The sequence below is a fragment of the Megascapheus bottae genome, chromosome 1, assembly GCF_031878675.1.
Source record: "Megascapheus bottae isolate mThoBot1 chromosome 1, mThoBot2.hap1, whole genome shotgun sequence".
Classification (NCBI taxonomy): Eukaryota; Metazoa; Chordata; class Mammalia; order Rodentia; family Geomyidae; genus Megascapheus; species Megascapheus bottae.
The window spans coordinates 55,625,223-55,648,351 of record NC_143509.1 but is presented as its reverse complement, the minus strand read 5'-3'; the positions used below and the strand labels follow the sequence as shown (position 1 = coordinate 55,648,351).

At 41.7% G+C, this 23,129-nt stretch overlaps 1 protein-coding gene across 20 annotated transcripts in view; it reads left to right on the top strand.

The window, feature by feature from the left end:
* The window catches only part of Kalrn (kalirin RhoGEF kinase), a 598,249-nt gene that overhangs the window by 508,203 nt on the left and 66,917 nt on the right, over nucleotides 1-23,129 (top strand). For 12 of the 20 annotated variants that reach the window (XM_090345162.1, XM_090345153.1, XM_090345067.1 and 9 more), the window contains 3 exons: nucleotides 15,367-15,650; nucleotides 17,315-17,419; nucleotides 21,378-21,473. In XM_090345162.1, the coding sequence (XP_090201288.1) occupies nucleotides 15,367-15,650; nucleotides 17,315-17,419; nucleotides 21,378-21,473 (485 nt within the window). The remainder of the gene's footprint in view (nucleotides 1-15,366; nucleotides 15,651-17,314; nucleotides 17,420-21,377; nucleotides 21,474-23,129) is intronic. The other 8 variants (XM_090345008.1, XM_090345024.1, XM_090345172.1 and 5 more) reach the window with 3 other exon arrangements.

The following is a 23,129-nucleotide window of genomic DNA, read 5'->3' as shown; positions in this document are numbered from 1 at the left end:
CGCAGTCACACTTGTTTGTCTCTTAAAATAGCATTGGCTCTCCTGACAAGGTGGCTTCAAGTTGTCACAGGCTTTCCAAAGTCCTGTCTGTACTACCTACCTCCCAGTAGCCTTGACAGCCAGGAGTTGATTTCTCCCAGAGCTGCAGGCCTGGCCATGTCTGATCTGTAGGGATAGATCCATCTACTGTTTCTTTTGCTTTGTGGTGCTGGGGATTAAACCCAAGGCCTTGTGCATGCCAAGCAACATTCTCCCTCTGTGTTTTATCCAATTCAGCCAGTTTTGGACCACCTACCCTTGCCAGAATGGATACTAAATGTTTTCAGAACTGGAAAGACATGGAGCTCAATGGCCAAGTGCTTTCCTAACATATTTAATGTCCTTAATTCAAACCTAGTACTGCCAAAAAAGAAAAAAGGAAAAGATTGTGCCTTTGCTTTGGGGTTGAGTCTCAGAGAAAGTCTATTCCCATATGGTAGTCCATTAGGGTTCCTTCCTTTAGTAGAATCTGCTTCATTTTGGCATTGAAAATGATGAAAGTAAAAGGAAGGAAATGAATAGAAAGCTGATACTTTCTATTTATGCCACACAAACACACACACACACACACACACACACACACACACACACACACACACACACGCACACACACCAATACTTCATCCAGATGAAGCCTTGTGGTCTTGTTTAAGATTTTCTCAGAGCCCTCATTAAAATCAAGAAAATGAACATCAGCCCTCATGTGTGATTCTGCTGTGGACTTGAATGCCATCAGCCAGAGATCCCATTTCTGGAACAACCAAGGTCTGCCACATGGGTGGAAAACAAAAAGTACCAGAGCAAGAGCTCTGAACAAACAGATGTCAGACTGCCTTCCTGTATAGCCAGCTTGCTCTGCAGCTGGGCAATAGAATGAGGCATGGAGGTCACTGACCCTTGAGCCCTGGCAGGAGAAATTGTCAATGCCACTGTTGGAATGTTTCTCTTCCAGAACCACAAAGGTTGTTTCTGTATAACCTTGTGATAGCAAATTTCAAAGCTGAAACACTTAATAGTGGAAAACTCGGGAGATGAAAGTTTTAAATGAGCTCATGAAAGCCCTATAAATATTTTCATGATCCTTAAAATAAATTATCCCATTAAGTAAAGAGAATGAGTGCCATGCAATTTCCATTCTATTGGGTTAAACATATTTAAGACCTTTCCTAAGTCAGAATTTGAACCAGATATTTTTAAATTCTTTTTCTGTCTAGAGATAATAGGCACATTTAGGTACTTCCATATCCCTGTGGTCTTTCCTCCAAAATGAGGTCCTAAACTGTGTGAGAATATAAACTTTGGAGCCCCACAGGCCTGCCTTTGAATGCTGGCCCTGTCATTTTCCAGTTCCATGTTCTACCATAAAAGACTTAACCGGGACTCACAACCACACCAGTAAAATGGGAATAATAGTAGCACCTATGCATCTGTATCTGTGATGTTCTAGTTAGACAAAAATGACAGTGAAACACTCAGAAGCCCAACATGTTGTGTGTTCTCAGCAATGGATGGCATGTAGAAGGTAACATAGGTAGCGGTGATGGTGACACAACATTGTGAAGATGGTCACATAACACTGTGCCACTGGATTATATACTTAATATAGGTTAAACAGGTAAGCTGTAAAGGATGTATAGATGAACTATAACTGTGTTAAGTTGAACCCTCCAAAAAAGCGGGATGTGTGAAGGAGTCATGTATTAATGTATAAGAAATTGGAAGGAAATTTATTAGACATGCTAAATGATAGGGTTCAGCTTCTTTTTAACTTGCTTCTTTCAAGTTATTTGATTTTCCAAAATATCTGTACTGAAGATTACTTTCATAACTAAAAAACATTACAATTATAAAAGCTTATTAAGCTTAAGATCATTAAAAAAAATAAAACAATGACAGACCACTCATACTATCAGACAATCTCAGGACTCTGTCCTGCCTCCACCTGCCTTAGTGTTTCTGGGAAATGATGGGCACAGGTTACAATTACAGCTATTCCAGACCTGGCCCCAAACTAACCCATCCCATAGTCAGTTGACTGTGGTTTCCATGGCCACTATACTGGGACAGCAATGTAGTTGGCTCTGTGTGGCCCACATACAAGGACAGAGGATGGCATTTCAATTTGACTCCAAGTTTCCCACCTTAGGATTTTTAGATGTCATGTTTGAATGACCCCTGTACTTTACCCAGAGCAGTGTGATTTGCTAGAACTCTCAAGAGCAAAGTGGTTCTTAGCTATGTCTCCAAGGCCACCCCTTCCTATGAGATCCTCTCTCTCCCTCTCGTTTGTGTGTGTGTGTGTGTGTGTGTGTGTGTGTGTGTGTGAGAGAGAGAGAGAGAGAGAGAGAGAGAGAGAGAGAGAGAGAGAGAGAGAGAGAGAGAGAAGCAAGAAGGAACTGTGATAAATGTTCTATATGTTGGTAAAGATGATATGGTTACAGATTTTCCATTGTCTTTTTTCCTGTAATGTATAACTTTTGGAGTCTTCGATTTTTTTCAAGTAACCTAAGTTCTTATTTATGAGATAATGAAGTAACTGAAGTAAAAGATATATGAAATTACTGTAAGCCATGTAAATCCTATTTTCTTTGTGAGACTGGTAGTTTTGGGATCTCCATGTTATGCAGCTCACTTGTGCACACTCCCCAACTACACCTGCAAGGGTATCTTCATGTTTGTCCACATATGAGTGAGTTGAGATATACATATATATATATACACACACACACACATATATATACACACCCAACATTAAGCAAGGAAAAAAATTATACAAGGATTTTGACCCAGTGCTAAGTGAGTGCTAAGGTGATAGATGAGAACACGGTTTCCATGACGGACACAACACCTTAAGCAGAAAATCAAAGCTAACATCACTAGAAAATAACTCAATTGACATCCTGTGTCTCTGAGGTAGCCTCATTTTAGGGCTTTTTCCATCTAAAATATGAGTTAACATCTGGCAATCACCAACAGAGGACCTCTGACAAAGTAGCATTCTTCTCCTTTTATTTTTAAATATATAGGCAATGAAAGCCCTTACCATTTTCTATAAAGGGCATTGGAATAATTGGTGATAGTTGAGTAGAATCTCAATGCTGAAGTTCTTTGTTCACCCTCTGTACTGCAGATATGTAAGAGAATGTCCTTGCTTTAAGGAAACAGTGCATTATTTGGGAATCAAGAGGATCTTCTCCATAACTTATTCTCACTTCAGAGGAAGAGAACAGAGAAAAAGCAAGTGATTAACCTTAAGCATAGGGATATTTTATTAATTTTTTCTGTGGTACTGGATTTTGAACTCAGGCCCTTAATGCTTGTTGGTAGATGCTTTATTGCACCTGCCAATGCTTCTAGCTCTTTGTATATTGGTTACTTTTTGAGATAGGCTATGACCCAGACATGCAATTGGAGCACAATTTTTCTGTTTTTGTCCTATGGCCATAATGGGATAACAGATGCATGCCACCACACTCAACTTTTTTCAGAAGAAATTGTGGACTTTTCTGCCCAGGCTGACTGAAAACAACATTTCTCTGGATCTCAGGCCCCCCCCCCTATGGATATAGGATGACAGGAACACATGTGCTCTGCTGTTAGTAGAGAAGCAATATTGATGTATGGCTCTGACTGACCTGACATGATCCTCCTGGCCTCAGCCTTACAAGCAGCTAGGATTACAGATATGAATCATCAGTGTCTGGCATATAGGGATTCTTTGTATTAGTCTTGTAACTTTTCCTAAGTATGAAATAGAAAAATACTGAAAAACCAATGTGATTATTTATGATCCAGCCCTTGATGGGAAAAGGCAGTGAAGTTTTCTGACCGTGTGACTCTTAGTGTTGATTCTATATCCTTGGAAGCCAGTGAGGAGAAGCACGGGGCATCTTCCCATGAGGAGCACAAAGCTGAGCAATGCAGACTAAGCTCAGTTAGAAGCTCAGACTGAACCCACCTTGTTTTTCTACTGTTTTTCAAACCAAGGATTGAGAAACTGAGGAATACTCACTTAGCGTAGATAGGTGTTTGGGAGAAGCAGGACAAGGATAAGACTGACGCGTCTCAAATTAGGTTAAGGTCAGAGACTCTGAACCTTCACATTTTCTTTCCCATCTTTCACCAAAAATATGTAGTTGACCAAAAAAAGACACTGAAAATAGGCACTTGACCTTGACGCTGCTATTTTTCTCCAGATGGACAGTTTTCCTCTTCTTTTTTCATTTTTCAGGTTCCCTGGGAGAATTTCCATCGCAGCATTTTAGTTAAGCAGCACTTAATTACAATTTTAAGCTCTCCAGAGTCACCCCACTGCACTCCTCCATCCACCTCCATCATGAGCCTATGGGAGTTACCGTTGGGTAAGGTTACTATCGAAGGGCACATAACCACTAAGTCCAGGCAAGCTTCCCGCTAGCTTCAGAGTAGGCTTTGATGTGATGGTGTATTAGCTTAAAATAACTGGGCTGGACTCTAATTTATCTCCTGCTTTGGCCTTTACAGCAGGTTCTGAGTTGGGCTGACAACCTGCTGTCAGTACACTATTCCCAGGAGTCTGAATCACTTTTCACCTTCTCGAAATTAGGTGGAATTATAACCAAGGTCCATGCCAACCGTGCCATGTTCTAGAATATACTAGTAGGAGTTTGGTAAATGCTGCCAAGTCCCCTCTTAGGATCAGCATCTATATTTGCATATTAAAAATTTGAAGCCCTGCAGTAAAGAAGGAGGTAGCTTTGTTTAACTTACCATTATTAAAAGGATATCACCTAGCTAGACACTGGCACTCAGGAAGCTGAGATCTGAGGATCTTGGTTCAAAGCTAGCCACAGGCAGGAAGGTCCAATTAACCAACAAAAAATCCTCAAGTGTAAATGTGGCTCAAGCTTTTATCAGAAAAAGCTGAAGGACAACACCCAAGTCCTGAGTTCAAGCCCCTCCAGTAGTTACACACACATACACACACACACACACACACACACACACACACAGCATAAAATAAAACAAACAAATAAATGGATGCCACCTAGAACATTGTAAGGAACACAGGAAATACAGGCATACACCCATAGTTACCAATAGTTAAAGAACTGAGAACTTTACCAACATCGACTTTTTCTTAGAGGTTTTAGGGCCTAAAAATAGTCAAAATCCAATGATTTATCTTTTTCTTATTTTTTTCTTTTCTCTTTTTGTCCTTAGATATTATTCATCACTAGCTATTTAATGAGCAAAGAATTTGTACCGGGGATACAAAGAAGGAGGGATAGCTCTGTCCTCAAGAGCTTAGCTTAGAGAAGTGAAGTATAATGACAAGCATTTGTCAGTGCTCAAGAATGATACAAAAGGTGATGTTGGAGAAAATGGAAAACACATTGCAGTTAGTCATTAAGAAGTCCTAGGAGGACTAAGACAAGCAGAGAGCTGAAGGGTAATGTGAGCAATAAGAGATTCAATGTGATTGGTGCAGTGACCTGAGCAATTAGACTAAAGCGAAAGGTTCATGTAGAATTCGCATTTTCAAATTATGTGAAGAATTGGCTAGTAGGAGAGAGAAACCAAATGTTATTATCCTTGTCATTCATAGGGTGTGGTCTTCAGTTATGGGCAGTCACTTATAATGGGCAATCACATTATAATGTGATTTGCAGGTTTGAGGATGAGCATATACATGCTTACACTATGTGAAAGAAAAACGGGAAAGGTTGCTATAGAAGCTGGCAGAGTGAATAGTACCTCAGGGAACTCATGTCTCCCTTCCAGAGCTTGTGTGAATGCTTAAAGGCACACCCTAAACTCTGGAATGGGCCTGTTTTACCAAAGAAAGTTGATTTACCTGCCAGGAGTAGAGCCTGATAGCACATCATGTGGTGTAGAGAAAGAAGGCCAGGAGATGCTTACTCCATCCTTGGGACTTGCCATATGCCATGTGTGGTTATTAAATGACCCTTTGTGTATTCATGATGTAATTGTAGACAAATGCAGGTTTCAGGCAATCTGAGTTTTGGCATATTTACTAATTCTTATTGTCTGTCACTTGAAAGTAGAAACCATGTTTTGCTTTAAAATAAATTTTATTATGTATGCTTAAGGTATAGGACATGTAGGATTGTATTGTATAAAAATACTTGTCACAAAGATTACAAAGATTCCTATTGTGAAAGTTAAACTATCCATCATTTCATATGATTTTCCCATCATCTTTTCTTTTCTGTGGCCAGAGCAACTCAAATCTACTCACTGTAATCCTCATGTTGTACATTGGACTCTAGCCTAGTTCATCCGACATATCTGTGACTTTTTGTTCATCTTCCCATTTCTTGCCCCACTCCCACTGTTGAATTCTTGAAGCCTGGACTCAGGTAGGGGAGACAACACTGAAGAACCTGGCAACAGGGAAGAGGAGTATGGACTGAATTACAGAACGATTCAGCAGACTAGATCTAAATGGAAACCAGAATGGCTAACTCCTCTTCCATGTCAAGATTGTTTTTCTGTTGACAATGGTTTTTTTATAGAAGACTAATATCATAGAGGACTTCTGCCCTGTATGCAGGCCACTGCATTTGGAATCATTTCTATGGTTTGGATCTATGTGTATTCTGGAGGACAAGATTAGAAGTATAATGAAAAGGCATGGCGCCAGTGCCTCATGTCTGTAATCCTAGCTGCTTGAAGTCAGCCTGGGCAGAAAAGACTGTGAAATTCTTTTTTCTTTTCCTTTTTTTTTTCTTTTGCCAGTCCGGGGGCTTGAACTCAGGACCTGGGCTGAGCTTCTTTGTGTTTAAGGCTAAGAGCTCTACCATTTAAGCCACAGCACCACTTCTAGTCTTTTCTGAGTGGTTTTTATTGGAAATAAAACTCTCATAGACTTTCCTACTCAGGCTGTCTTTTACTTAGCCTCCTGGGTAGTTAGGATTATAAGCATGAGCCACAAGCATCAGGTATGACCATGAGACTTATTTCCAATTAACAATCAAAAAGCTGGAAGTGAAGGTATATAGTTCTAGTAGCAGAAGGCCAACCTTAAGCAGAAAATGCCAACTGATAGTCTAAGGTCATGAGTTCAAGTCCCAGCACTGGCACCAAAAATAAAATAAATAAAAATAAGTAAACAAATCCCCGAAAAGAAAGGGACCACAAAGTAGATGTATAGTAGGAAAGAAAGGCCAACACAAAGGTAGTCTTGAGGTTCTGAATGGAGTTTGTTTTTGTTTTCGAACTCCTAGTTTAATGGGAAAAATCAGATGCAAAAGTTCAAAATTCATAGAGTTTAGATGTGCAAAAGCTATAGAGACATGCAAAGTCTCAGTAAAGTGATAGGGTAAGGAGTAATAGTGAGGAGAAGCAACTCTAGAAGTAAGTGTACGAGCTTTGGCATAATAAGCAGTAGGCAGGTGCTGGCACTGTGCCTTTGAGACTTGGATGTGACTTGGAAGTCAGAGAAGGAACATCCCAAGCCAAGATCTATTTGCCAAGTTTAGTCTAAAATTGCAGTAGGAGTAATTGCAAGGACAAATTTCCTAGTGTTAAGAAACTACGTTTCTCCCTCTCTGTCTCATTTCCTATTGCTATCACCGTAGCAGTATTCTTCATTCTCCAGCACTAAATAGCCCAGGAACCAACATGGTCAACCAGATGGCTTGCTGGGAAGCCAGCCATGCCAGGAACTGGTGGTACACAGCCATGGAACCTCAACTGAATATGCAAGTAGGAGCTTGATGTCCACAAACATTCCCCTAAAAGATTCATCAGGCTCATGTCCTCTTATTAATATTTACTCTGGGTCTCTGACTATGTACTTGCAAACCAACATGAATTTATATATTTATTACCATGAGAATTTTTTACCATTTCTTTTCACATACCCTTTTCTATATGTACTATTCCCTGTGGGACAAATATCATCCAAGGAGATAGGAATATTAGGTCATATAATCTCTACATATGGATGTGTTGAAATACATTTGTCTTAAACAGCTCAGGCTATGGAAAGCAATACACATATGTTTGCAATTATTTCTGTATCATTATAGCTGAAGCCAAACAAAAGAACATGATTGGTTAAAGGACCATTTGTGTGACTATTAGGAATCATTGTGGTTTCTTGGATTACAGCCATTAGAGTCAAAGTTTCCAATACAGCATTATGATTGAATACCAGAAAGACACTGATAGACATATTTACCATCTAGATAAGATATGTATGGTTAATATAGAATAACTAAACCCCATATCTTTTAGCAAGTACATGATGTATTATGTGGAAGACAGCTTTGGGGTTTTGTTTAATAGTTACTGAATTTTACAAGAACGGATTGATAATGAGTTTTCTCTGTCTGTCTGTCTGTCTGTGTGCACACTCACATATCCACGATGCTGAATTCAGGGCCTGGGTGCTATCTCTGAGCTTTTTTGCTCAAAACTAGTGCTCTACCACTTGAGCTATAGCTCTACTTCCAGCTTTTTGATGATGAGTTGAAGGTGAGAATCTCATAAACTCTCTTACCCAGGCTGGCTTCGAAATGTGACTCTCAGATCTCAGACTCCAGAGGAGCTAGGATTGTGGGTGTGAACCATTGTCACCCAGCGGGTTTTCCATTTTGAATTGTGCCATTTAAAACAGTTAGAAAACAGAAGGCCAGCTTACATGGTCATGTATCTGGAGCCATACAAAGCCTTGGATGCCACCCTGCACATTGCCTACAGACACATTAGCTTTCATATAGGCCTTTACCTGTTTTCCTCTGCATGTATCTCCTCAAATCCTTGGAATCTCAGAAGTGATAAGTGGCCTCCAAATAGTGGCTGGGCAGACTTAGATGATAATTACTTTGTGCCTCACCCCCTACACCTTTGGAGAGAGGGGTTAAAGTTCAGTTGGCCAGTGAGCTGGTCAGCTATGCCTGTCATAAAGCTCTGTTCAATCTCCAGAGGGAGGCAGGATTCAGAAAGCTTACAGATGGCCAAACACAAACAAATTCTGGAAACATCCTGCCTTTTCCTTCACATGTCCTATGCATCTCTTCATCTTTATCCTTTGTGATATTCTTTATAACAGACTGGTAAACCCAGAGAGAGAATGAACTTGGAAACTGTTTTCAACACTGAAAATTGTATGTTAGATAAATGATATATAAGCTTATATTTGAAATACTGATTAGACTGGATACACCTTCTTACAATAATTTCAAGAAGGAGGCTAAAGGAACACATTAGATGAACACAGAGAAGTAAGATGAAGTACGTGTGCAGGGCAGCGAGATCTGCTTTAGCTTTTTGCCTCTGCCACTATGGGCCTCAGTTTGCTGGAACGCCCATTTTCTACTTCCTGAGACTCATAATAAACACATCCCCTTTCCACCAGAATGGCTGGATGAAAAAACAATATTATTGTCAGAGTTGTTACAAATCAGTCACTGAACTTCTGAGAAAGATAATAAAACGAGCATTCATAGAACTAGCAGGAACAATTTTCCAAAGATGGAATGTGCATTCAGTTCCAATCTTTTTCCTATGAAGTAGTTAACTTGGTAGATATTTCTAGTCTAAATATGTCACATTTTTTTGAAGGTGGGGAGTTGGAACCCAGGGCCTCACACTTGATAGACAAACACTATTTGAGCTATGCCTCGTCCCTTTTTACCTGTAGCTATTTTTGACATAGGGTCTTGCATTTTTGCCCAGGCTGGACTCAAACTGTGATCCTTCTAATCTCTGCCTCCCAGGTAGCTAGCATTACAGATGAGCCACTGCATTGAGCATTCTTTTACAACCAGATATTTAAAGTATCTTCAAAATGGTTCCATCTCAAGACAGACCACTAATTAGATGATGAATCATAGATTGCTTCCAACACTTAGATTCCCATTACTTGGCCCATAATTAAATGGCTCCAATTGTTTACATAGAATAAACTCAAACAACAATGTTGAGAATACTCTTGATTTCTAATTTTCTACTCTTGTATTCTTACCATTAATTTACACACAAAGCACAAAAGCAGAACCAGATGATAACAGCGCAGGGGAAATGGTCATTCCATATTTACATTTGTCAATCTCAAAGCCAGGCTATGAAATAGAAAACTCTGCTTTGTTTGTTAATGTGGCTAGGCCTCTAGTTCTGCTGACACATGTATGCTGATAAATCTATGTTTTAAAGGCTCTGACTCAGTAGAGCCTGATGCATCCCAGGGGCCTGGTGAGTGAAAAATGTCCACCACTTATCAGCAGACAGATAGCAGAGAGGCCCTGCTTTTACTACCAGTGTTTCTGGAGATGTTTATCATGGGGCTCTGAGGACAGGAGTTGGACCCATAGCAAACACTTCAGAAATAATATCAACATACCCCAGACAACAGCCAACAAGGAATTCTCTGAGATAAGGTTACAACTTTGTCCTTAAAGGGATGCCAACCAAGTCAGTCGACTTCCCTGAGTGGAGCAACCCTGTAGGTTATTCTTCATACAAGGGAATTGGGGGAATTGACTTTTTATACTTCTAAAGGCAAATGCTCTGCTCTGACCCTCTCTGAGAAATTCCCAGCAGAATCAAGTCCAGCAAACCTGAGGCTGGTGCCCTCTAAGTCAGCCAGGGTGGAGTGGGGGGGGAAGCTGGAGATAGCTATCTTGGCAGGCCCATTTGTTCACTTTATTTCAGAATTTCCTTTCTTCTCTATTGGCTTTGTCTATGCCCAAAGGCTTCCAAGGCTACACTGGAGCTCCTCAGTCTAGGTCTAGGACAAAATTAGGTTAGGAAAAAGTGACTCAGTCTTTGAGTAAGTGTGAAAGCCACTGAAATCTTTGTTTAAATACCTAGTCATGTATTTGGTTTAAATATCAGTATGCAAACTGGCACCATCTGGCACCTTTGGGATGTATGCTTGAGGTACAGTTGGTCAGGTGTTGTCCCAAGATCAGGTTGGTGATGAGAAGAAGCATTATAGAAATACTATCACCCAGACACTAGTGAAAGTATAGACTTTAAAATGCCCCACATCTGGCCAGGCGCTGGTGGCTCATGCCTGTAATCCTAGCTACTCAGGTAGCTGAAATCTGAGGATCAAGGTTCAAAACCAGCCCGGGCACTAAACTCCATGAGACTCTTATCTCCAATTAACCACCAGAAAATGGGAAGTGGTGCTATGGCTCAAGTGGTAAAGCTGGGGAGCTCAGGGACAATGCCCAGACCCAGAGTTCAAGTCGCATGACCAACAACAACAACAAAAAAAACAAGTCCACATTTGTTCCTATGCATAACCCTGTGTAAACCATGCTTCCAACTTCTTCCTGGTACTCAGCTGTGTACAGTTGCCAATTTGATTTATAAAACCAAAGGAAGCATCTTCTTTTCAGATCATTTCCCAGCAGAATCGCCACAGTTTATACTCCTCCAGTTTGTTATTGAAAAATCTTACAAACCTTTTATTGTCCTTCCTATTAATTTTTATTTCATTCTAAAGGATCTGTCATGGGGTGCTTAGCTTCTTTTTCTATTTCCCTGACTTTATGCTTTTGTTCCTGCTGGCCCTTCCATTGGGAATACTTTCCCTCCTTTTCTGTTCAACTACATCTCTTCTATTACAGCTTTTCAGACCAGCCCTGCCCACTCTGAGATGACCCTCCACTGAACTCTGCTTACTTATCAGCCAGTATCCTTGCCAGTCTGTGGCTATTAATCACACATTACTTTATGAATTTATCTCCATGTGTGTGCTGTCTTGCTACTTTGTTCTTTTTCTCTACCATTGTGTGTGTGTGTGTGTGTGTGTGTGTGTGTGTGTGTGTGTGTGTCTAGGCAGGGATTTATGAAAGGAAAATCCAAATCCAAATCTATATGTCTTTTGCACACACTGCCTAGAAGGTACTCTGTGACATTGTTATTGGTTAGTAGTTTTTGCCTAGCATCTTGGTTTCTGTGCCATTGTCACTGTTTACTATGCAACTTCTGGAATTCTTAAAACCTTAACTTCCTTAACACTATTAGAACCAAGAACCATACCCAGAAGCAGCAAGAGAAGACATCTGACAGGGGCATAATGAATTTCTTTCTGGATAACTCAGAGCTGTTTTTGTAAGCCAAAATTGGCAGAGTCTAATTCTGGGCACTGCAGAGTCTAATGGGTATTCAGATGTTAACAATCTGAGAGAAATTTAATGAGATTTGGCTTTGGGCTATTCTCACATGCCCAGATTGGACTCAAGGCTTTCCTAGCTCCCTTGTTCCACAGAACAGTGTGTCTTCCCTATATGTGTTTGCCTTCAGTTTTATACATCATTCCACAATCTGAAAACTGAGCATTGACACAGGAACGAAAGGCTCAAAAGGGAAGTTTAGCGCTCAAGTCCTTCTGACTAGTGTATAGGTCTCCTCATCCTTGGAGCTGGATGTCCTTGGACAAATTTACTGGCTTCTCTAAGTCTGTGGTTTCCTCCCTTCCTACTATCCCTCTTTATGGTGCTAGAGTTTTAACTCCGGCCTTATTCTTGGTAGGCTGGCACTCTACCAGTTGTGCCACCCTCCAGCCCTCCTTTTTTCTGGTTATTTTGGAAATGGAGTCTAGCAAACTCTTCTACCTGGACTGGCCTTAAACCACAATCCTTCAGATCTCAGCCTTCTGAGTAACTAGTATTACTGTCATGACACACCAGCGCTGAGCTGCAGTTTCCTCTTCTAGATTAGGATGATAGACCCTCCTCATAGAGTTGTAGTGAGAGTGAAATAAAATTGTTCATGTAAAATGCTTAGGCTATTGCAAGCACATAACAACATTGAAAATAGACAATAAATGGCATAGCATCTTACAAACAATATGCTGATTTCTTCCATTTAAAAAAACAAAACAAACTCCTTTGATCTCTAATCACTATCCCTTTAAAACAAAACAAGTGTTCTCTGTCTCCTTCCTCTGTCCCATTCTCTGAAACTGTCTAATCAGGCTCAGCCTCCTCTATTCTACTACAGCTGCTTTTGTGCAAAGTCATCAACGACTTCCATGTTGTTAAAGTTTAAGACTTTGTTCTTGGGTCAACCCTCTTGACCTATCAGATAGCATTTGACACAGCTAACTCTCCTCTGAAACATTTCCTGTGTACAACCTCCAGTACACCCACTCATTAAGTCTTCTCCTGCATCTCTGGCTGTTCCCTTGTCCTTTCCTCTTCCTTGGTGTCCTTGGATGTCTCCCTCCTCCCTCTTTATGTCCTTTGATGATGTTACCGAGCTTTACAGCTGCCAACACCACGGCTTTACTGCCAACCTTCCAGTCTTCTGCAGCTTACCATCTTTCACCTCTAAGCTCTAGATTTAATAATAAGCTGCTGTACACTTCTCCACTCACATCTAATAGGCACCTCAAAAATGTCTGAAACACAACAACAAATCCTGGTGGGGACGTGGGACCCTGCTGCACTGCTGGTGGGAATGTAAACTAGTACAGCCACTCTGGAAGGCAGTCTAGAGATTCCTCAAAAAACTAAACATAGACCTTCCCTACAACCCAGCCATACCACTCCTAGACATCTACCCTGAGCATCATAACCCAGGATATAAGGACACCTGCACAGCCATGTTCATTGCTGCACTATTTACAAAGCTAAGCGATAGAAACAACCTAGAATCCTCACTATAGGTGAATGGATCCCCCCCAAAAATGTGGTACATATATACAATGGAATTCTACATAGCCACCAGACAAGATAAAACAATGGCATTCGCTGGGAAATAGATGGAACTACAGCAAATCATGTTGAGTGAGATAAATCAAGACCAAAGAAACAAAAGATGCATAGTCTCCTTGATACGTGGATATTAGATCCAAACAGTGCAAGAGCGATGACTCAATACTCAGGTACTCAAGGTCATTGACATGAACTTGGAGATATAAATATATAGACATATAAATCTATGATGGGATATATATTCTATAGACATATTGATAAATAGACCAATATATGTATAACATATAAACTCTCAGCTTAATTTTAATGTTGTTCTTTTTTCTTTACCAATCCTGGGCTTGAGCTCAGGGCCTGAGCACTGTCCTTGGACTTTCTCAAGGCTAGAGCTCTACCACTTGAGCCTCAGCACCACTTCCGGCTTTTTTCTATGTATGTGGTACCAAGGAATCGAACCCGGGTCTTCATGCATGCTAGGCAAGCACTTTAACCACGAGGCCAAACTCCCGGCCCCTTAATGTTGTTCTTAAATTTATGTGCCAGTGATTGCATATAGATTCCATTCTTGAATACTTGTTTGTTAAACTTGACATTTGAAATATAATATAAAAAATCAGTGTTAATAATTTTTTTAAAAAAAAAAGATGTCTCTCTCAAACTTGCTCCTCCTTATCTCATCCAAATGGTAATTCAGGGTAAAACCAAATCATCTTGGTTCTGCTTTGTTCATAGCCCATGCACAGCCTGTGAGAAAATGCTACTGACTCTGCTGTCAAAACACCCAGAATTCAGACTTAGCAGTTCCTGGTACTTCCCTCTTCCCAGCTACCACCCTCCTTTACCTGGATCAGTATGATAGCTTCCTAGGCTATTTCTACTGGCCTCAACTAGAAACCAGAATGCTCTTGTGGGTTGTAAGGTATATTGTTCTCTCTAGTTCATCTTCTGGTGGGTTTTCTCTCCAGGTAAAAGCTGAAGGCAGGGGCCGGGAGTGTGGCTTACTGGTAGAGTACTTGCCTAGCATGCACAAAGTCCTGGGTTTTTAAAGGGCTGGAAGCATAATACTCAACACCCAGTTCCAGTTCAAACTGCTTCTTGAATTATTCTCCCTTAACTGTGGTTCACTTTGCTCCCTCCACTGAAGCCACCTCTCTCCTACCTCGGTCCTGCAGTGAGACCTTTGTGTTTGCTCTTCCTTCACTTTCCTTCAATGCCACCTGCAAGGTGGACACATGGTTTCTTCCTCACCGCCATTCAGTCTATGCTCAAATATCAAGTTATGAGACATTCCCTCATCTATTTAACTTGCACCCTCCATCCCTACTGCCTTGCCTCATTTTATCTTTTAGCTAGCTCTTCTCACTTTGTGACACTTAACATTTCCATTATGTTATCCTCGTCTATTATACGTGTTCCCTACCAGAATATAAACTCCACGGAAGCAGGGGATCTTCCAGCCCCTCCTTTCTCCCCAGAGCTCCTGGAGCGGCACCTTCTCATCTGTTAACAGTTGACTAAGCATCAGCTATTATTCTGTCTCTTGACTGGTATACTTGACCTACTTATTACCTGTGTCCTAGCTTTCTGAGGATGGAGCTGCCTGACTCTTCCTCTGACATGGCTCTCTCCTTCTGTTCTTCCTCCTCAGATGCATATTCTCATTCCTCCAGTGAAAATGGAGGCAAATCAGAGTCCGTGGCCAACTTGCAGACTCAGTCCTCCCTGAACTCCATCCACAGTTCCCCAGGTCCCAAGCGCTCCACCAACACCCTTAAAAAGTGGCTGACAAGTCCCGTGCGTCGACTCAACAGTGGGAAAGCAGATGGAAACATCAAAAAGCAGAAGAAAGTGCGAGATGGCCGGAAGAGTTTTGACCTGGGATCTCCCAAGCCTGGGGATGAGACGACACCACAGGGAGACAGTGCCGATGAGGTACAGTCCCAGAGGCCTCCCCCACTCTTCCAATCCAGAGTGGACCCTCAACATGCCTGTCCGAGTCAGTCTCTAGCCTTCAGTAGTTTGTCATCTTGAGCCTCAGTGATTTGAGTTCTTTTTATTTGAGACTTGGCTGGTTTGCTTTGTGACCAATTCAGAAACTGATCAGCACCTAAAATATCTGCAGATAGAAACCCATTTTATAGCCTGGCGCTGTGGCTCACACCTGTAATCTTAGCTACTCAGGAGGCTGAGATCTGAGGATCAAGGTTCAAAGCCAGCCCAGACACAAAGGGACCTGAGATTCTTATCTCCAGTTAACCTCTAGAAAATGGGAAGTGGGGCTTGGCTCTAGGATAGGGCGGTAGCCTTGAGCTGAAGAGCTCAGGGACAGTGCCCAAGCCAAATTCAAGCCCCATGACCCACCAAAAGAAGGAAGGAAGGAAGGAAGGAAGGAAGGAAGGAAGGAAGGAAGGAAGGAAGGAAGGAAGGAAGGAAAGAAGGAAAGAAGGAAAGAAGGAAGGAAGAGAGAGAGAGGGGGGGAGAGATAGGGAGGAAGGGAGGGAGGGAGGGAAAGAAGAGAAGAGAAGAGAAGAGAAGAGAAGGAAAGAAACCCATTTTACCAGATTTGGAGATAATGGCCTGACCTGAGAAAAGGCAGATGGTCATCAAGACTACAACAAAACCAGCCAGACCTGTTTAGACTGAAATTGAGAAAATGGAGACCAGCAGAAGCCTGAACTGTGTTCAAGTCTCTGAAGCAGTGCTACATGTAAAAGGACTCTTTGGCTGGGTGCTAGTGATTCAGGCCTGTATCCTGACTACTGAGGAATCTGAGATCTAAGGATTGTACTCTGAAGCTACCCAGGGCAGGAAAGTCCATGAAACTCTTCTCTCCAATTAAATAGCAAAAAGCAGGAAATGGAGACATGGCTCAAGTAGTAGAACACCAGCATGAGGAAAAGAAGCTCAGAGATAGTGCCCAGGGTTTGAGTTTAAACCCCAGTACTGGCACACAAAAGAAAAAATGAAGTGCTGCAGAGGAAACAGCTATGAAGAACAGACAAAGGTCACATTAGGCAAGGACTCAGCTCAGTGGGAACTTAATGGACTATCCAGTGGTAAGCTAGCTCAGACTCACACTGAAAGGACTTGGGTGATGACCATCTGATCTCCCTCAGAGACCTAGTATTAGCTGCCAGGTTAGGGTGGGTGATCTTATAAAGCCGAGAATCTATCATCAAAATATAGGGGATACATTAAAGATAAATGTTTACTCTATATAACTTATCTGATGAAGCTGATAAATATTTCCACTTGTGTAACCAGATTCACTCTTTTTGGAACTTTATGCCACCAGCCATGTCCCCTGCTGGGAATGACACAAGTCCGATGTTTGCATGACAGTTTAGCAGCCATTCAGAAAAATTAAAAGTGATTTTAAATTTAAAATTATAAATTTCAGCTTTCTCTCTCTCTTTCTTTTAAATCAATAAGATAAATGTTTTGTTTTTCATTTTTAGAGGGTATTTGCCACCATTTGGTTTTCATTGTCCTTTGATAAGTGGATATATCCATCTTACAGAGAAAGAAACCAAAGAGGAAAAGATAGCACATTTTTACTCTATGAAACAGTAACTAATACCAGTCTTTTGTTCTAGAAGAGCAAGAAAGGTTGGGGCGAAGATGAGCCAGATGAAGAATCACACACACCTCTCCCTCCACCCATGAAGATCTTTGACAACGACCCCACACAGGATGAGATGGTAGGGCCTCTGCTTTCTCACTGGAAAGAGCAGTATCTAAAGCCTGCTATGTTTCTTTTTTTTTTTTTGTATGTGAGATAAGGGTCTGTGACACTCTCTCCCTCACTACTTTACCCCCATGCTACTCCACAGTCATATAGAAGCTGTGTTTCTGGAGCTCCGTTCTGAAGTTCTGGGCAGTGTAGGGACATGTGTGGAATTCTTAAAATGAGAATTAACTTGTCCTGTTGGTAATGGGAAATGGTCCTGTCTTGGGAGGCAGCAGGTTTTAAAAGAAACTATATATCAATAAGAAATTTGTGGTGGTTCTAGATGGCAATGATTTTGTTATATTTCACTGTATAAACTGTGTTATAGTTGCCTTTCCTCTTCTCAACTCTAAAATGTCATCACAGTGATTTCCAATCAAGCCCCATGCTGTTAAAACCTTGTGAATCTGGGCCAGGATTTTGGCCTAGTGGTAGAGAGCTTGCCTAGCATGCACGAAGACCTGGGTTCGATTCCTTGGTACCACATACTTAGAAAAAGCCGGAAGCGGTGCTGAGGCTCAAGTGGTAGAGCTCTAGCCTTGAGAAAAATCCAAGGACAGTGCTCAGGCCCTGAGCTTAAGCCCAGGACTGGCAAAAAAAAAAAAAATTTTTTTTAAAAAGGGCCTGGAGTTTGGCCTAGTGGTAGAGTGCTTGCCTAGCATGCACGAAGACCCGGGTTCAATTCCTCAGTACCACATAAGTAGCAAAAAGCCAGAAGTGGTACTGTGGCTCAAGTGGTAGAGCCCTAACCTTGAGAAAATCCAGGGACGGTGCTCTGGCCCTGAGCCCAAGCCCAGGACTGGCAAAAAAAAATAAAAAAAAAAACAAAACGTTGTGAATCACAGCATCACAGCATGTGGCTGCGGGGCTGCTAGCAGGAAGTTATTGTTGAGGATGGGCAAGTGTAACCTGTAACATAAAACACACTGCAAAGCTCCTCAGTGCCTTGGTGACTGCAGGTCCCTGTCCAGACGCCTTTCATCTCCTGGTGGTCATCAGGATTGCTCTCACGCAGCAGTTCAGCTTAGATGTCTCCAACCTAGTCGTCCTGACTCCATTGTGCTGACCTGGAGCCTGGCAGCTGTTGGTGTGGTGTTGTCTATCCCTTCCTTACAGTCATGCCCCATCCACCTGCTTTGGACATTGAATATTTGGTTACACAGCACATTTTGTTCGAGTGTCATTTTGTGATGGTAGTGATGGCTTGCCCCATCATCCACTGGACTCGTCGTGTGCCCTGAGGCCTTGCAGTGGAGGTGGAAAGGGAGCCTTCTTCCACCACATGAAAGCAGGCAATGAGCCTTTGTGATGCTAGGTACAAGTCAAAGGCTCTGTCTGCATTTCCAGTTTTATCTAATTATTCTAATGCTGTCTGCTTTGCATTTGATTGTTAACCCACAGCTATTTTTCAAGGTCATCTGTGCAAGTTAGAGGGACAGTCCAGGGGTAGGACAATGAGTGGCAACTTCCTCCACCATGGAACTTAGCCACATGAAATACACACTTAGGGCCTTTTCCTCAGATGATGTTGGAGCCCTGATCTCTTATGTCTAGATCTCCAGCTCTTGAGGTGGGAAAGGAAAAGCAGTAGGAAGCATGGCATTATGCCCATCCTGGCATCCCAAAGGCAGAGATGCCCACACTACACCTTAATGGGAATGCAAACCAGCCTGCTGAGTTCTTTGAGGCCTTCCCTGATAAAATATCATGTCAACAGTGAGCATGTGTGGGGGAAGAGCTCTCCTGTTCCACTGTCTATTATGCACACAAGCCTCTGTAGAGGGACCAGCTTGTGTAAGATAGGAAAGGTCATGAACCCTCTCCTGTGAGCTCCCTCAAACACAGCTTGTTTAGGGAAAATGGGTGCTATATTACTTCTGAGTAATTTTTAACTTTTTTTGCCAGCCAGAAATAGGATAGTGGCAATATTTCTTTGTTGAACATGTGAACTCTCTTTCCTCAGACCAGCTTGTTTGACATTGGTACACTTGTTATTTCAGAAAATTTGGGATTAGGATGATCCTCAGAACATCTAGCAAATGGAGGCGGAGTTATTAAAACCATTTTACCACAATGTGAAATTAACATGTTAAAAGTTCATCCAGGGCCAGGAGTTTGGCCTACTGGTAGAGTGCTTGCCTAGCATGCATGAAGACTCAGACTCCATTACTCAGTTCCACATACATAGAAAAAAACTGGAAGTGGTACTGAGGCTCAAGTGGTAGAGCTCTAGCCTTGAGAAAGTCCAAGGACAGTGCTCAGGCCCTGAGCTCAAGCCCAGGACTGGCAAAAAAGAAAAAAAAAAAAAACAACCAAGTTCATCCATTGTAATGCATGTAATTACCGTAATTACCTTCTCTCTGTTTGCTACTAATTTCTATTAATGAGTATAGATATTTTACAACTATAATATGCATATAATGGGTTCAGTGCATTATTATCATTTCCTAGAATCTCAATGATTTTACATTCAAAACTATGATCTTACCAGATGTTTTGTTGTTTGGCCTGCCCATTTTAGGGTATTCTAGTAGACTGTTTTCAGTCTTTGCGTCGCTGAACATTACCTCTGTGGATCACTGTGTACATACAGCATTTGTTCTTTTGATGTATGTCCTTGGAACATGTTCACAGAAATAGCATTACTAGATCTAGGAGGATAACATGGCTTTCCAAATTAGGATTATTTTTTTCCTCCAGGAGAAAGGGAATATTGTTATCTTTCTTAATTGAATGTATTTGATCCCCCCACCCTTAGACCTAAGAAAAGCCTTTAAGAAAAAGTCTTTAAACAAATAAAGGAACAAAACCCCTTAGATTAGACAGAGGCTTTCCCTTTGAAACTCTACTTCTAACATAAGGGAGAAAGTTGGAGTTGAGGAAAGGCCAGGACATTCAGCTTTCACTCCCACCCAGAGTGCTTATATTTGAGCCCCAGCCTCGGAACACTGTTGCCCTGTGTTCTGATTCTCAGGGATCAAAGCACACACAAGTGCTTGCAGGGTTAGCCTCCCTCCCGCCATGTCTCAGGCCAGAGGAGGAGGTAACAAACAAATGAACAGAGAAACACTGTCCTTCAGTGACTGGGGATCCCCAAACCATTAAACAGATAGTCACATGAACAAGTCCTACTGCTGAGACAAGAGGAAAGGGGAAAAAGGGACATGGGGAGGCCTGTCTGTACCTGAGCCTCCTTCTGCTGTGAATAGGATGGTCCTGGGTACCTCTGCATGTGCTGTGCAGCTTCTGCCAAAACCTTTTATTACCTTCCAGAGTTCCAATTGGGGGAACTTCACCATTGCTAACTATGTTTTATGAAGGTGTGTGTGTGTGTGTGTGTGTGTGTGTGTGTGTGTGTGTGTGTGTGTAAGATAGAGAGGAAGGAAATAAGGGGATGGGGTATCTAGCTTGCTGGACTCTAAGTGTTCTACTTCCAGCCTTTTTGCATGATACATAGCAAAGACCAATATCTGAGGCTACAGGAAAACAAGGACTATTCAGCTTCTTGGGACACATCAGAAGTTGGGTTTATTGGTTCCTTCCACACCCTGGAATAGCAATGGGCATCCCATCATGACTGCAACCATGTTTGTCTACAAAGCAGCCAGTTATAGCCTTCAATCATTAGGTGCAGCCCTAACCTATTGAGCTCCAGGGACTGAAGGCCCCTCCTCTCAGCTCCTCCAGAGGTCTGTTTAAGGAGATCCTAGGCTCATCCATGCTTTGCTGCTGGCCAGAATTTCTGACAAGGATCTGGCAGGCCTATCCACCCCTACAACCCTCCACCTTCCTCTGTTATCTCTTCCCTTTTAATACAGAGCTATGCTTCCCTGGTCTGCCTTCAGCCTTGGACTTTCTGTTTTGTGTCTTCATTGCTGTTCCTCACTCCTTGCTAATCTGCTTTTCCTTTGCTGTCCAATGTCTTACAGTCCTCCTCTTTGCTAGCAGCCCGACAGGCTACCACTGAAGTACCGACTGCTGCAGATCTTGTCAGTGCAATAGAAAAGTTGGTCAAAAGCAAGCTGGTAAGTGGGGGTCCTGGAGACAGTGCTGTGTGTGTCTCACCTCCATACAGCTCTCAGGACTGCCATGTTCTCATTTTCACCTATTCCTGCTATACAGTTATTTATAGTAATGATGGTTTCTAAAAAGTTGTGCCCCATAGTCCTTTATGGCTTTGAGAATTGACATGAGGAATTGACATCCCCTTTCAGAAGTTGTGTTGGTGATTAAAAAAAAAGTGGAGAAAAAAGTATCCAAAATAAACTAAACTCAATGTAAGACCAATCCACCAGTCCTCAGACAAGTAGCATTTAGCCAGTGACTTATGCTTGTCTGATTGGCTCCAAAACTAACCATGTGTTACTGACGAACACGAGTTGGATCTTTGACACATCTGGTAATTTTTGGAGGGCACCTTCTAGCTGGCAAACTCTTACAAAATTAGACTGCTGTCAAAAGGAATGTGCAAAAGCATGTATATAAACATAAAGCATGTAAAAATAAGTCATCCATCACCGCTCTGTATTGTAACTGTCTCATCAGTGCATCATCCCATTGGAAGGGAGAGTGGTAAGTCTGAGCCAGCACAGAATTTTGGCATGGTTCTGATAAGAGAGCTCCTGTTGGGATAGCTCATCTGAATAGAGCAGTCTTCCTAGTCTATGTTTCTTCTACTACTATTTCAGACTTGTGCTATTGAGAGTCTCTTTCACCCTTTGGTTTGTGTGATCAATGGGTTTAGCATCAAATGTGTGAGCAAAGATGTTGAGACAACCCCTAAGAGTGCATTTTCCAGAGAAGAGGGTGGGGGGGGGCAGCACTAGAGACCAACTGGCTCTCAGTAAATGGTACTGAAGGAATCGCCTTTCTTAATGAGGTTACCATAATAAGGGGTATGACTTTTCCCACCAGTAATTACTCCTTGAGGACCTAATGTGAGCCCAGAATTATAGAGATTGCTTTGGCTTAACATATAAAACCAAGCTCATATTAAGAAAGAAATAAGGTAACAGTGGTTTGGTTTCTTAGAATTTCCTCATCAAAATTTGATTCCTTTTCTTGTCTCTTTTTTCACATTCTTCCCATCCCACTGTAGGACAGCAATAAAGCAACAAAAAACTGGGACTGTTTCGGCCATGTCTGAGACACTAAGTTGTATTTTTACCTCAGTGCATTTACGTCTTATTCTGCATCAGCTTTTTAGCTGAGAAGACAAAAAAAAATCTAAATCACATAAAAAGTTCTGAAATTTTTGACTAAGTACAACAGTGGAAGGTTGTCCCGTAGCCAGTAGTATCATAGACATGTGAAAGTACAATGTACAGGTCAGGAGCCGTAATGGCTCCATTGTACTAAAGCTATTTAGACCACACCTGCCATGAGTTGTGTGTGAGTAATACATTCATTCTCCATGTGGTGTTCTAGAATGTTCCTGAAAGAACCGGAAGAGCCCCATAGAAAGTAACCAATACCATGTGATCTTTATCACTTGAGTAAAAGTTGAAGGAAAACATATGAGAGCTAACTTCTGATAACTGAAATACTACAGTAGGAATATAGGACTGACTTGCTCCAGAGGGCAGAACCTAGACCTGTGAGTAAAGAGTTCTCATAGTGTAGAATAAGGAAGAACAAGAATCCTTTTATATAGAATCTGATTCCATTTTACAGGAATAACC